Consider the following 15,033-nt stretch of genomic DNA (forward strand, 5'->3'; position numbering starts at 1 on the left):
TTGGATTTTTAATAGACTGGGGTTTCACTATGTTGGCCAGGCTGGTCTCGAACTCCTGACCTCAGGTAATGCACCTGCCTTGGCCTCCCAAAATGCTGGGATTCCAAAAGCATTGTTTTTATTTATAGAGTCTTAACCACTTCAGTGGTAGGAGGAGTGGGAGAAGCTCCTTTTTCAGTCCAGGGACCTCCATAATGGTTTGATGTTACCAAACACACAGGTAAGTGGCATCATGGATTTGGTAAACTAACAACAATGTGAGCGCATCAATCTCTGCTTCTGTATGAATCGCGAATTTAGGATTTTCAACCGTCACTACTCCAACTTCTATTTCTGAAGGTTTGAAATCAATTGATAAAACAGTAGACAGGCATGTAATTGCAGTTTCCACTGCCTGTTCAAATATCAAATCAAATTTCTTTTTCACTTTTTTTTTCAAGGAAGCTGGTTGACTCAGTTTGTTTAACTCCTGCTGCAGTGGCTTTAAATCACAGCCGTAACCTGGAGGATCACACTTTCACACCTGAGGGCCTTGCTCTTCATCTATACCAATGAAAATCATACAACAACCAGGGGACCTCATTGTAGCATTCTGAGCAGTATCAGCAATTCTTCTCCACAGAATGTCCACAGGAATCTCAGCCATACTTGTATTTCCAGTTAGCTGCCCCATAGCGTGCCCTCTGTACCTGGGATCTGCTATTAGTTGTCATTCCGGTCATCACAGTGACAGCCAGTGTTTTCAGTTATTTTGAATAAGTGAGTCACTGGGCTGGAATCCGATAATTTGTCAGGTATTTCTTCTGTATGATAATTACAGCAGTCTTTTCCTCTGGCAGTTACTGATGTAAGGCCACCCTGGTTAACAGCCTTAAAAGCATATGCATATTCTACTTGGTAGTGCCGGCCCTGGGGCAAAAAAAATTTTAATGTGGTGGGCAAAACCAGCTGCCACGGGACATGCTGGTAGAACCACTACTTTAAGCATAATCAAGTTTTTTTGTTTTTAACATGCAACTATTTGTCATCTAAATGCTACCCTTCACTGAAGCAGTCACATGCCAAGACAATGTAGCCCTTCTAAAATGGCAGGAGGGCATTGTGTTCCCCTCTAGGCTTAACACCTAGAAAACGCGTGAAAATCTTGCCTCTTCATACCTTACATTCTTTCTAGGGGTGGTTCAGGAGACTCTCTAAAAACTGAAGTTAATGTACAAACCGAGCAATTCTAAACTTCACACTCATTTATTATCCCCATCTCACATGTAAGGACACTGAGGCATAGGGGTTAAGTAACCAACCCAAGGTCGTTGTTGCTGTTGGTTTTAAAACCCTGGTAAGTGGTGAAGTCTGTGTTCCTGGGCATTATGCTTTCAGAATAGGAAATAGAGCTCAAAGATTGCAATAAAGGAAACCACCCAGGATGTGATCTTGGAAATCAGGGTCAGAAAAAAGGTGGAGGGATGTGTTCCTGGGGCACAGGGAGATAAATCAGGAAGATAAATATTGGTAGTGAGAAGGAGGAACCTTGTTGATTTCACGCAATTTAGATACAGGATAGCTGAGTGTGTTTCAGCCTCTAACTCTCTTCTTCCCTGGGACATCTTTGCTCAAACACATCATGTACCAAACACCCTCTGCTGTCCTGCGTCAGTCCACATTGGAACACACCATAGGGTTCTGGAAAATTCTGACATAAACCATCTAATGGTGATCACCGAGCCCTTCCTGGTCTCCCCAGCGTGATTCCAACCTCTGCATGCCTTAGTACTCCATCTTTCCCTTTACCACTTCCCTGTCCCCTGTAGTTCAGCCAGCGGATTAGACAGGACTTGCCATAGGAAATGAAACATCTCTGAAGAGGTGTGACATCATTATTAAGTGCAATTGTAAAGCTGATGAAGTGTCTTTGGCTTTCACTTCTTCACTTCCTTCCTCCTTTCTAGTACATTCTATCATGTTCTCTCATACACACTGTGATCACCTTTTTTCTCAGATGGACCTGGCTGTAATTCTTCATATTTCACTGTGACTTTAAGACAACATGTTGCCATTCTTAGTGTTACACATACTTTACAGCTGAGCTTCACCAGGAGCACGTAATTATGGCTTTACTTTGCACTCACGAGAGTAGTTTGAACTATCACTGAACAGGCTGTTCTATGGGGACAGGAATCCTTCTCGGTGCTTCTAAATCAATGAATAAGAACAAGTTTTATGCAGCCTACATTTAAGCTTGGTTTGCTCCAATAGATGGATATTGAACATCACTACTCTGATGTGTGAACACACTGTACCATCTTTAATTTTATAGGAAACATGTGGAATTAACAACTTGGACACCTTATGTGGCACAGCTGTTATGCTTTGGGGGAAAGGAGATTGCTAGTAAGTTCTTCAGGAAGAAATACCTTCAAAATGGAAAACAGGTGACATCAATTAACTTCTGGCTTTTCTGTAATTTTGTATGCTGGACTATAATCGTAAAGTAGCAAACATTTTCAGGTACTGCAACACATCACTCCGTCAAAAAATATTACTCCACAATGATAATACAAACTATGAAAGCAGTCAGAATGATTTTATTGAAATTTTTTAGTACAATGTTAGAGGATCTTAAAATCTTATATTTTAAACCAATACAAGCACTGCAAATGACATATTCCTGAATCTAGTTGATGTAGTATCTAAAAAGAAAAGCGATCATATGAATATCTATAAGTTGACTAACGTAATTTAAGTTGGAGGCTAAACAACTTTGGTATATTCACATTTCTCTGGCTCCTGTTTTTGGCCAGGTAAGTGCCAAGTCCACCCCCATTCAACAGAATTGGACAGGGCCAATGTATTTGGTGGTCTCACTTAAGTTTCCACGCCAGGAGCAGCAAGAAATGTACAACTTCTGGGATTAAGTTGCTCCAAGACAGTCTTCATCACCTTTGTGAACTGGAAACACCAAATAGTCAAGGTCTGAATTTCCATTGTGTGTGGCTAAGTCCAGTCTCATTGGTTCATAAAAGTATTCGGAAGGACTTTAAAATACAAAGGTGGGGCTAAATAACGATAGAAACCATCAGTTCTTAATTCAGAGAATGACAATGCAGTTTCCTATATCCTTTTTAAAAATCTGAGATCATTATTTTAAAACTAGCTCTATACATTCTTAGGCTTTAAATTTAATGTTAGCTGAAATGATTACTTTTAAAGGTCAATTGGCTTTAGGCCTTGGTGATTGCTCAATATAATTTTGGAATTTTAGGATGCAGCATTTCAGGTAAGTGACAGTTATGTTTTAGAAGAGGTAATTTAAAAAATGATCCAGAACTACACTGCTCTGATATGTCTGATGTATACCCCCCAAAATGTGTCAGTGTCCATATTAAGCTAAATAAAATTTGGTCCAAATTAAGCACAATAACCAAGATGGTTTATATGAAACTGAGTTATCAAAAAAAAAAAGAAAAATTCAAAATCCATGGTATGATAATTATAAATTTTCCAAGGTTCACTCCAAAGTAAAAGGCTAATTAATTCTATACAGGGTTTTACCCAAATGTCCATAGGCATTATCATATATATTTACACAGAAGATTTTAGTCTGAAGTCACCTTTGGCAACCTCTAAATATATAAACTATGACTTCCACAATGAAATTATATACTTGAAAGTTGTCGCCTCAAAGTATTGAAAGAACAAAGGAAGAGATCACCTGTACCCGTTAAAAGTCAAAATGACAAAAACGTTTCTTATTTAAGACAGTTCACTTAAAGACGAAATAACCACCACCATTTCCCCAAAAACTGGAAAGAAATGATCTTGAGCTTTAGAAGGGGAAACAATAAATCTTAGCATATACAAAGATCTGATGCTTTTGCCAGTGATTAACTATCATTGCTGAGTACCTACAGCTAAACATCCAGAAAACAAAAACAAGTCAGAAGTCAGAGTAGGCTTGCTGGGCACTTCCCATTCTGGATTTATAGCGGGACATGGCTGAACAGGTAGGACACGGATTCCCCATTGTGTGTCCTTCGGATTGCTTCGGCCAAGATCATGGAAATGTCAATGACCTACATGCCAACGAGAAAAACAAAGGGAGAAGGGAAGCAGGACATCTTAGTTAGAGTTCTTTAAAAACTGAAAAGCTGGAAAGCTGAGAAACAATTTCTGTAGCATACATGATGTGTTGCTATCAAAACCTCCCACACTTTTGAGAGGACAGACAGCTTTGGGGTATATCTTCAAATTACAACCCATTGAACCAGACCCGTATGGGATCTTGGAAGGGAGATTTTCAGTGCAGAGACAGAAGGCTTTTCAGGGATACTGTTAACCAGAGACACCCTTTTCCAGGGGCATTTGTTATTTTAAATTAACTTTCATCATTATATGGAAGGTTTTTCTTTCTGTTTCTGAAAAGGCGCTGACTGCGTCATTTAAAATCACAACTGTGATCTTCTAACTCAGGGATCAGCAAACTATAGAGGACCAAATAGTTAACATTTTTGGCTTTGGAAGCTGGAGGGTCTCTGTCACAAATACTCAACTTCCCCATTGTAGTGTGAAAGCAGCCACGGGCAATACATATATGAATGGGCATGGTTGTGCTCTGATAAAAATTTGCAGAAACAGATGACAGGCTGGATTTCACTTGTGAGCCATAGTGTGCCAACTCCCATCCTAAACTACTGCTAATCAGGCATGAAAATATATGACATCGCTATTCTGACCATTTTCAGACTTACTGCTTTGTGTCAAGGAAACTGCTTTTCTCTCTGAGGACTCAGAAATCATGAAGCAGATCACTGTGATGCACCTTCATGCTCTGCTGATGGGAGATGAGGCTTTGGAGCAATGAAATGACTTGCCATGGCCGGGCGTGGTGGCTCAAGCCTGTAATCCCAGCACTTTGGGAGGCTGAGATGGGCGGATCACGAGGTCAGGAGATCGAGACCATCCTGGCTGACAAGGTGAAACCCCGTCTCTACTAAAAAATACAAAAAAATGCCGGGCGAGGTGGCGGGCGCCTGTAGTCCCAGCTACTCGGGAGGCTGAGGCAGAAGAATGGCGTAAACCCAGGAGGTGGAGCTTGCAGTGAGCTGAGATTCGGCCACTGCACTCCAGCCTGGGTGACAGAGCGAGACTCCCTCTCAAAAAAAAAAAAAAAATGACTTGCCAAGGTTCATAGAGGCAAAATGGGGCTCAAACCCTTTGACTTATTTCAGGCCAAATGCTATCTATATGATTATCAGCTCTCTGTTGGCCCATGGGCATCCAATCGGCAGGGAAAGGAAGGGGCAAAGCTCTGAAGATCCTCTGCTCAGCCTGCTGCTCCCACCCCCATTGTTTTTATTGTGTGAATGTGTACCTATCTATGTATCTATGTATCTATCTATCTAAGATCAAGTATAGTGTCTGTTCTTATCAGTTTAAAATTTACATATATAACATCAAATTTGCCATTTTAACCATTTTTAAGTATACAATTTATTGGCATTAATTACATTCCTAATGTGTGTAACTATCACCATTATTCATTTCCAAACTGTTTATATCGTTCCAAACAAAAACTATATAGTCATTAAACGATAGATAACTCCCCACCGCCCCCCTTACCCCCAGACCCTGGTAGCCACCATTCTACTTTGTCTCTATGAATTTTCCCATCTCAGGTACCTCCTAGAAGCAGAAATACAATATTCCTCCTTTTGCATCTGGCTTTTTTTCACTTAGCATGATGTTTTCAAGGTTCATCCATGCTGTAGCATGCGTCAGGATTTCTTTCCCTTTAAAGGCTGAATAATATTCCATGGTAGCGATAGACCACACTTTGGCCGTCTGTTTGTCTGTTGCTGGCCATTGGGTGGTTCTACCTTTTGGTTATTGTGAATAGTGCTGCTATGAACATGTCTGTACAAGTTTCTGTTTGAATATGTTTCCAAATTTGGGGGGCATATATCTAGGGGTGGAATTATTGGTCATATGTAAGTTTAGCTTTAGCACAGCCCATTTCTGACCGTTTTTCTATTGTGATTTTATTCACTCTCTATTTCTAAATAGTGAACGTTGACCTCTGCTGGTCCCGGTCTTTTTCAGGGATCTAATATGATTTATATTCTGCCATCATGAGAAGCTGCCGCCTTTGCCAAGCATGTGCCTTAGCAAGGAGCCACACACACAGAAGACATGATGCTATTTTTAGGGATCTAAAGTAGGTGCCTGGCTGCTTGGCTGCCTGCGGTGTAGACACTACCTGAATCTTGGTGCAGTGTTTCATTTTGTCCTCTTGCGGAATTGTGTTTGTGACGACAACAGCCTCAAAGGCGGCATTATTTATTCTGGAAATAGCTGGTCCAGAGAAGATCCCATGGGTAAGGATAGCATACACTTTGGTGGCTCCAGCTGACAGCAGCCTGTAGAACAGCAGAAGATAAAAATTAAGGGTATGCAAATATTCTTGGAATACTCTCCCCTAGTACGAATGGTAAAAGCAAAAAGTGTGCTCCGTAAAAGAAAAATGCAACAAATTTTACTCACATTTATTAACCTAAGATAGGATCATTCAAGCATGAGCAAAACACTTTGTATTCCATTAAATCGGGGACTATCAACCTTGGCACTTGAGCCAGGATAATTCTTTGTCATGGGGGCTGTCCTATGCATTATGAGAAAATTCAACAGCATCCCTGGCCTCTACCCACTAACAACACCCTACCCCTCAGCCGTGACAACAAAAAATGTCTCTAGACCTTGCCACATGTCTCCCAGGGGGCAAAATCACTCCTGCTTGAGAGCCACCAGTTTAAACCAACATAGCCAAAACATCATTGTTTTGATGTGTAATCAATATAAAAACATATATGTAAATGAGATATTTATACTCATTGATTCATATTAAGTCTCCAAACCTTGTGGCCTTTTTACACTCTCAGCACATCTCAAGTCAGACTGGCCATATTCCAAGAGCTCCACGGCCATGTGTGGCTGGGGGTTTCCATACTGGACAGCAGGTCTACAAATCCTTCAGACACCCATGTGGCCGAGAAGGCTGGCACGAAAGCCAAATGGAAGGAAACAAGGGACTGAAGAAGCCCGAAAAACCATCTTTCCTTTTGTGCTCAGGGCAAAGGGAAGCACCTTCTTTGACCCTTTTTCAAGTACACTGCAAGGTCACCCTGGAAAACGAAAAGGCCCATGCTTTCTTTTCTACCAGAGAAAGAAGTATAAAGATAAAAGGGCCTAGAATCTCCTTTGGTCTAAAACTCCACTGCCAAGACCAGCAATAATCAGGAGAATAGAGCCCAATTTCTAAAAGCTGATGTGTTGCCCTTTCCTAGTGAGAAGTCCTAACGCTTTCCCCACCGCCCTGCGTACTTATCCGCGGCATGGCAGATGGTGCCGCATGTGTCAGCCATGTCATCCACGAGGATGGCCACGCGGTCCTTCACGTCGCCCACCAGGACCATCCGGTCCACTTCATTCGCCTTCTTCCTCTCTTTGTGGATCAAAGCGAATTCCACATTCAATCTGTCTGCAATTGACGTGACCCTGGCAAACGCACAAATGAACATGTTCATACAGTCAACTAGAGATCTCTTCTTTAAAGTAGTATTTTAGGAATGTAGCAGGCAACTACACTCAAGGTGATGCAAGAATCAGGCCTCTCTTGATCAGCCCAGGCATGGTCTGGGGCAGGCACTTAGCAATCCACAGGGAGAAATGTGCTAATGGCAGACCTTGCAATTGGGGTGGCTGGGAATGACTGTCAGGGCACCCTGGCAACTGGATAAAACTACTGGATAAGAATTTGATATTCTATTTGTTAGTATTTGTGGGTAGCATTTTAACCATGACAGGCACAACTTAAAGCAAGTTATTTAGGAACTATTTGCCCAGTTTGTGGCACAGATAGTGGGGACAAAAGTCCTGGTTAATGCAGCCATCTAATATGTAGGCTAGTCAGGATGGGCTTCATTGCATTCAAGGTTTAAGGAGACTCTACACTGTGAGTCCAGCTCCTCTGCTCATCTAAGGCAAATGCTCAGACATCAATGGTGCCAGGCATGGCATTGTGCCTGTAGGCCCAGCTACTCAGGAATCTCAGGTGGAAGGATGGCTTGAGCCTGAGTTCAAATCCAGCCTGGACAACATAGCAAGATCCCATCTCTTTAAAAAAAATCACTGGCTCAGGAGGAGTTGAGCTGCCAACAGGAAGAGAAAGTGGGCAGGCCTCGCTTGTTGGTGAGCCTGAGGCATTTCAGATTTTCCTGTGAATAGTGGACTTAAATGGTGAAACTGATTTTAAGACAATGCCACAGGCATAATATAACATTAAGATTTTTCCTATTCCAGTTTTTAAAATAACAGTCATTATGCAATTTAGCTGAAAAAATGCTCTGGGGACCAATACACACATAGCCCAACTTAAGACGCAGTACATGGAGGATAAAACCTCTATACACTAGTTTTAAAGTCCTACTCCTACTCATTGTGTCATTCTCAGATGGCGACCAGGAATGGAGCTCCTCGCGTGCTCTGATGAAGTACAGAAGGGCAGTCTCTGGGGCTGAGAGGGCAGTGGGAGGGAGGGTAGGTGCTCCAGGCTCCCCTCCCCATTTCTGAGGATTTTCACAACACAACCAGTGTTTCTTTTCTTTTTTCTTCTTCTTTTTTTTTTTTTTTGAGACGGAGTTTCGCTCTGGTTGCCCAGGCTGGAGTGCAATGGCACAATCTCAGGTCACCGCAACCTCTGCCTCCTGGGTTCAAGCAATTCTCCTGCCTCAGCCTCCCGAGTAGCTGGGATTACAGGCATACACCACCACACCCGGCTAATTTTGTATTTTTAGTAGAGATGGGATTTCTCCATCTTGGTCAGGCTGGTCTTGAACTCCCGACCTCAGGTGATCCGCCCGCCTCAGCTTCCCAAAGTGCTGGGATTACAGGCGTGAGCCACTGCACCCAGCCAGTGTTTCTTTTCAACTGTGGTAAAATATACATAACACGGAATTTATCCTTGGAACCATTTTAAAGTGTATTAATTCAATGGCATCAAGTACATTCACAATATTGCACAACTATTACCTCTATCTAGTTTCAGAACATTTCATGACACCAAAAGGAAACCCCACATCCCTTAAGCAGGCACTCCCTATCCTCCCCTCCCCTGAGGCCCTGCCAAGCATGAATCTATTTTTTGTCTCTATGGATTTACCTATTCTGAACTTTTTGTATAAACGGAATCATAAAATACGTGCACTTTTGTGTCTGGCCTCTTTCAATTAGCATAAACTGTTCATAGTTCATCCACATTGCTGCATAGATCAGTACTTCATTCCTCTTTAAGTCTGAATAACATTCCATTGGGTGGATACAACGCACTGTGTTCATCCATTCATCTGTTGGTGGCCACTCAGGTTGGTTCCACCTTTTGGCTATACTGAATACTGCCGCTATGAACACTGGTGTATAAATATCTGTTTGAGTCCCTGTCTTCAAGTCTTTGGGGAATATACCTCAGAGTGGAATTGCTGGGTCATATGGTAACTCTGTATAACTTATTCGGCTAATATTTCCTCTTTTTTTTTTTTTCTTTTTTGAGTCAGAGTCTCGCTTAGTCGCCCAGGCTGGAGTGCAGTGGCGCGATCTCGGCTCACTGCAAGTTCCGCCTCCCGGGTTCACGCCATTCTCCTGCCTCAGCCTCCCAAGTAGCTGGGACTATGGGCGCCCGCTGCCACACCCGGCTAATTTTTTGCATTTTTAGTAGAGACGGGGTTTCACCGTGTTAGCCAGGATGGTCTCGATCTCCTGACCTCGTGATCTGCCCGTCTCGGCCTCCCAAAGTGCTGGGATTACAGGCGTGAGCCACCGTGCCCGGCCTTCCTTTTCTTTGTTTTAATGAGAAACATCTTTCATTTCATCTAAAGAGGTGAAAATATGATGTTTTTATATTTCTCACTCAAAAGATTTTTAAACTCTTAAAAATGCAATATCCTCTTTTCAAAGCACATGCCATCTTAAAAAAAATCTTAGCAATGTACATTTGCACTCAAAGAAAAACATGCAGCACCACTGTCTTCTGACAAAATTCTGCATAAAAAAACCCTACGCAACTTTTTGCAAATATGTTCCTTCTTTATCATTCAGGGACTCCAAACCACAAACATTCAGTGCAATATTTATTGTTTCTTATTTCTATAGGAAACACAGGACTAATGATGTCTTCTGACAACTGTTTCCTGATGATTTGTTGGGTTTATAGGATCCTCAGATCCTATAAACCCAACAAATGAATTCCCAAACAATCTTAACAAAACTATAGAAGACCAAGAAAGCTTAAAAGAGACAAAGAATAAAGACGAGTCACCTAGAAAGGATGGCCAAGTCCTCAACTTCCCCAATGGAAGCCAGAAATTATGGAGTCATATCTTCAATGTGATATGAGAAAACAGCTGTCAGACTAGGACTCTATACTCAGCAAAACTGCCTTTCCAGAAGGAGGGCAAAATAAAGATAGTTCCAGCCAAACTATACAACCTGAGAATTTATTTCTAACATATAACCACCTAAAGAATGAAACTTAAGCAAAAGGAAAATGACCACAGACACATTGAGATGTGGTGGGGGGCAGGGGCGGAGAAAGGTGAACAAAGATATTGATCAATCTGTTGACAAATCTAAACAAACGTTGATTGTACAAAACCAAAATAATAATAATGTCTACTTTGTGGAGAAGGAAAAACTAAAGCATGTAATAGCTAAGCATGGTGGCTCACACCTATAATCCCAGCACTTTGGAGGCTGAGGCAGGCAGATCGCTTGAGCCCAGGAGTTGGAGACCAGTCTGGGCAACATAGTAAAACCCCGCCTCTACAAAAAATACAAAAATTAGCCAGGCATGGTGGCACGTGCCTCTAGTTCCAGCTGTTTGGGAGGCTAAGGTGGGAGGATTACTTGAGCCTGGGAGATTGGGGCTGCAGCGAGCTGTGATGGCGCCACTGCACTCCAGCCTGGGTGACAGAGCAAGACCCTGTCTCCAAAACAAAAAAAGCACATAGTAAGGTGGTGGCCATAAATCCAAATATGTCAGTTATCATAAAAGAAAAGGGACCAAACTTTCCAGTTAAACACAGAGACTGTGAGATAAGAGAATAAGACATCAACGTCCTTGAAGCAAAGGGAAGCATTACTACGTTGAGGTCCATGCTTCTCCTACCCTTAAAACACTCATCCTACCCTTAAAACACTCATCCTTCAGGATGCAACCAAAACCACAGTAGCCTTAGCAGATACCCTTTGTTTGTAAACTTGTCTAGCTGTCAACAGTTTCCTTACTTAAAGATTTAATTTTTAAAAAATTAATTTAAAGGCTAACAAAAATTTTGCTCCATAATCACCTTAAAACACATACAGTTCAGCCGGGCACGGTTGCTCACAGCTGTAATCCCAGCACTTTGGGAGGCCGAGGTGGGCAGATCATCTGAGGTTAGGAGTTCAAGATGAGCCTGGCCAACATGGTGAAACTCCACCTCTACAAAAATACAAAAAGTAGCCAGGCATGATGGTGGGTGCCTGTAACCCCAGCTACTCGGGAGGCTGAGGCGGGAGAATCGCTTGATCCCAGGAGGTAGAGGTTGCAGTGAGCCAAGATCGCGCCACTGCACTCCAGCTTGGGCAACTGAGCGAGACTCTATCTCAAAAAACAAACAAACAAACAAACAAACAAACAAAAAACGCACAGTTCTACTATCTACATGCCAATGTCATAAAAACCACTTAAACTTCAGGTAAGGAAAGCTACTTTCTGGGAACATGAGACAGGTTTTCCCAAGACACATGAACACCTTGCACAAAATGTCCACATATATTACCGCCTGCTTATTTGGTAAAGATTAGGCAGATTTGGGCATGACAGGATACCAATCCACAGCCCAGCACTGGGAAGCACTGCCCTTTGTGGCAGAAGTTCTATACTGGAGGAGTTGAAGCAGAACCTGTTTTCATCCCTCTGCCAGGTGGTGCCTGTTCTCATGAGCCTGCTTACAAGCAAACAGCAGGGTAGGCATGGAAGTCGGACTGGGAAGGAAGGTGAGCTCTGTGGTTCTTGGCAGTGGGGGACACAGACATCTCACTTGACTGGGGAGCCCTAGCCACTTAAAGGTATCCAATGGTAATGTCAGAAGAAGAAGATAAGGGAAAATACATACCCCTGCAAATAGCTTCCTGGGTTGTTAGAACACTATGATTTCCTGAAAAAGCTATAGATAACTCTTCTTTTCCTTGTATATCTTGGAGACCTAATACATACTCCTAACAAATGATGCTGACACAACATACCACACTGAAATCTTAGGCAGAAAAAGGCAGAATGAAAATTATATTCATACAGTTTTGGATTTCTTCTGGGCACATATTTACAATCTTTTCTCTGTGGGTGCGTGTGCCATATCAGCTCCCCCAGGAGAGACAGATACATAGTACACCAAATTATTCATAGTGGTACTACTAGTCGAGATATAAAGTTGTTAAGATTTTCTTCTTTCTACTTTCCAAATTTCCTATAGAGCATCTCCAAAGATTATATAATCAGAAAAAAAAGTTAAACCTGAGTTATCCAGTTTTACCCTCTTCCCATACCACTTTTAGGTTGACACTTGCTATCTCAGCAGTGGTAGGTAGGTTTCTTAGGTTTAATTTGTTTTCCGTGGGTAACCCAACCAAGCTACAAAGCCTACCCAAGAGTGACCTCCTGTGGCAACATTCAGTTTTATCTGTAATGAGTCAACCTTCAAAGCTTTTTCTAAAGCAACAAACTCCAATTGGTCAGACAGAAATGTACAGTATTTTCCTTTGCTAAATGTGACTTTTTGCATCAAGCAAAGAAGCCACAGATAATGTCAACTGCATGTGTCATGTATTACCTGCAAGGCTGTTCTGAGGAGACTGTCAGTTGGGGGCTAGAACATGAGGATGACAATGATGTGTTGCGGAAACACTTGGAAAAGAGAAAGGAGGTGACAAAAAATCTGAAATGTATGTCCCTAAAAGCTTGATTTTCCTGGCAGAGGGAGCAGGGGTGGTTGAGTGCAGATTGCTTGAAAGGAGGTCTGAACAAAACAAAACAGCATCTCAACCCCAGCCATTTACGCTGTTTACTTTATTCTGCATTTTTTAAAAGTAGGAGTTGGCAAATAGCTATCTATTTGAAATGGGGAAGTCTGTATATGATGAAAGATGCCATTTCAAATCAACAGAGGTGGATTATTTAATAAATAGTTTTGGAAAAACTAGACAGTAGGGTGGGGGGGGGTGCTGGATTCTTATTTCATTCTTTATTCCAAAATAAATTTCAGATGGAAGTAAACTTGGGACATTAAAAAAGAAAAAAATATACAAACTCATGGGAGAAGACAAATTTTAAGAGAAGGATGACTCCTACATAAATTCAGAAGCCATAATGCGAAGAAAAAATAAACATGACTACATAAGAAGGGTTTTAAAGTCCTGCAGAGAATAAAAATACAGAAAAGGAGAAGAAATGAAAAAACTTGGAGAAATATTTGCAACACACATGAGAAACAGCTGTGATCTGTTGTCTATGCCAAACTATAGACAAGCCACAAGAAAGGTCCCAGCCAAGAGAACAATAGGCAAAAGATCTGAATAGAGACCCCTCTCATGGCAAATCAACATGCCCTGGTAAGGGTATTACCCTCACCCACAGCAACCTGAGCTCACAGGAAGAGGATGCCATAGATCACCTATCTGATCTGGAAGTGAACTGCCTGATAACCCACTGTGTGAGCAAGGTTGTGTAGAAAGTTATCGGCATCCATACCTGATGGAATGTCAACTGGGATATCTTTTGGAAAAAACCATATTTTGGCACTGCCCATCAAACCTAAAATGGCTCATGCCTTTTGACTCGGCAGTTCCACTTCTCGGAATGTATCCTACTTGCACATGTGTACAAAATGTCAAAGCAACGATATTGCTTCAGAACTGCATTTAAGAGTGCAAACAACGGCACCTACAAATGGGTAAGAGGGGGCCTGACTCATAGGAGCTGTGGTACAAGCACACAAGGGAATATTGCACAGCTCTACAACACAGCTATGGAATCATTGTTAAGATACAGCAAGTGAGTTTTTTAGAAAAGCACAATGAAGAACTGTGTACATCACATTGCCATTTGTGTGAAATAAATAGGCAGATATATGCTTAAATAACACAATTCTGACACTGGAAATAACAGTGGCATTTAAAGAACGGGGACGGGACATTTTTGTACTGTCTGAATTTCTGCTAAGAGCATGTATTATATTCTTAGACTATGTATATAAAAACAAGGTTGGGGGACGAAAGAAAGATGGTCAAACAAATTTGTGGAATCTACTATTCTTTGGGCTGAGTAGCTGCCAAAATAATATTTTCTGGTTTACAAAGATATCTGCCAGACAGAAAGGCCATGTCCTATACTACCAATTGATATACAAAGCATCCAAAAGATAACCCCAGAAAGATAGAAAGTAGATTCCTGGCTGCCAGGAATAAGGTTGGGGGAAGTAAATGAAGAGTGACTGCTAATGGGTACAGGGTTTCTTTTTGGGGTGATAAAAATGTTCTGGAATTAGACAGTGACTGTTGCACAAATCTCTGAATATGCAAAACACTGCTGAACTGGACACTTTAAATGGGTAAATTGTACATATTTGGAGTTTTTTAGTTTTTTCTTTTTCTTTTTTGAAATGAACTCTCGCCCTGTCACCCAGGCTGGAGTGCAATGGCATGATCTCAGCTCACTGCAACCTCCACCTCCCAGGTTCAAGTGATTCTCCTGCCTCAGCCTCCTGAATAGCTGGAATTACAGGCGTGCACCACCAAGCCCAGCTAATTTTTGCATTTTCAGCAGAGACAGGGTTTCACCTTGTTGGCCAGGATGGTCTTGAACTCCTGACCTCAAGTGATCCACCTGCCTTGGCCTCCCAAAGTGCTGGGGTTACAGGTGTGAGTCACCACGCCCGGCCAATTGTACGT

General features: G+C 41.9%; 1 protein-coding gene and 1 pseudogene across 2 annotated transcripts in view; both read right to left on the bottom strand.

Moving 5' to 3' along the window:
• Positions 1-205: 205 nt before the first annotated feature.
• On the bottom strand, positions 206-988 carry LOC104678078 (annotated as a pseudogene).
• A 1,572-nt stretch (positions 989-2,560) lies between these two features.
• The window catches only part of PRPS2 (phosphoribosyl pyrophosphate synthetase 2), a 34,202-nt gene continuing 21,729 nt past the window's right edge, over positions 2,561-15,033 (bottom strand). For both annotated transcript variants that reach the window (XM_010383284.2, XM_010383283.2), the window contains exons 5-7: positions 7,375-7,548; positions 6,254-6,413; positions 2,561-4,070 (exon numbers count right to left, since the gene is read on the bottom strand). In XM_010383284.2, the coding sequence (XP_010381586.1) occupies positions 3,978-4,070; positions 6,254-6,413; positions 7,375-7,548 (427 nt within the window). In that variant the 3' untranslated portion in view covers positions 2,561-3,977. The remainder of the gene's footprint in view (positions 4,071-6,253; positions 6,414-7,374; positions 7,549-15,033) is intronic.

This window comes from Rhinopithecus roxellana, chromosome 7 (genome assembly GCF_007565055.1).
Source record: "Rhinopithecus roxellana isolate Shanxi Qingling chromosome 7, ASM756505v1, whole genome shotgun sequence".
Lineage (NCBI taxonomy): Eukaryota > Metazoa > Chordata > Mammalia > Primates > Cercopithecidae > Rhinopithecus > Rhinopithecus roxellana.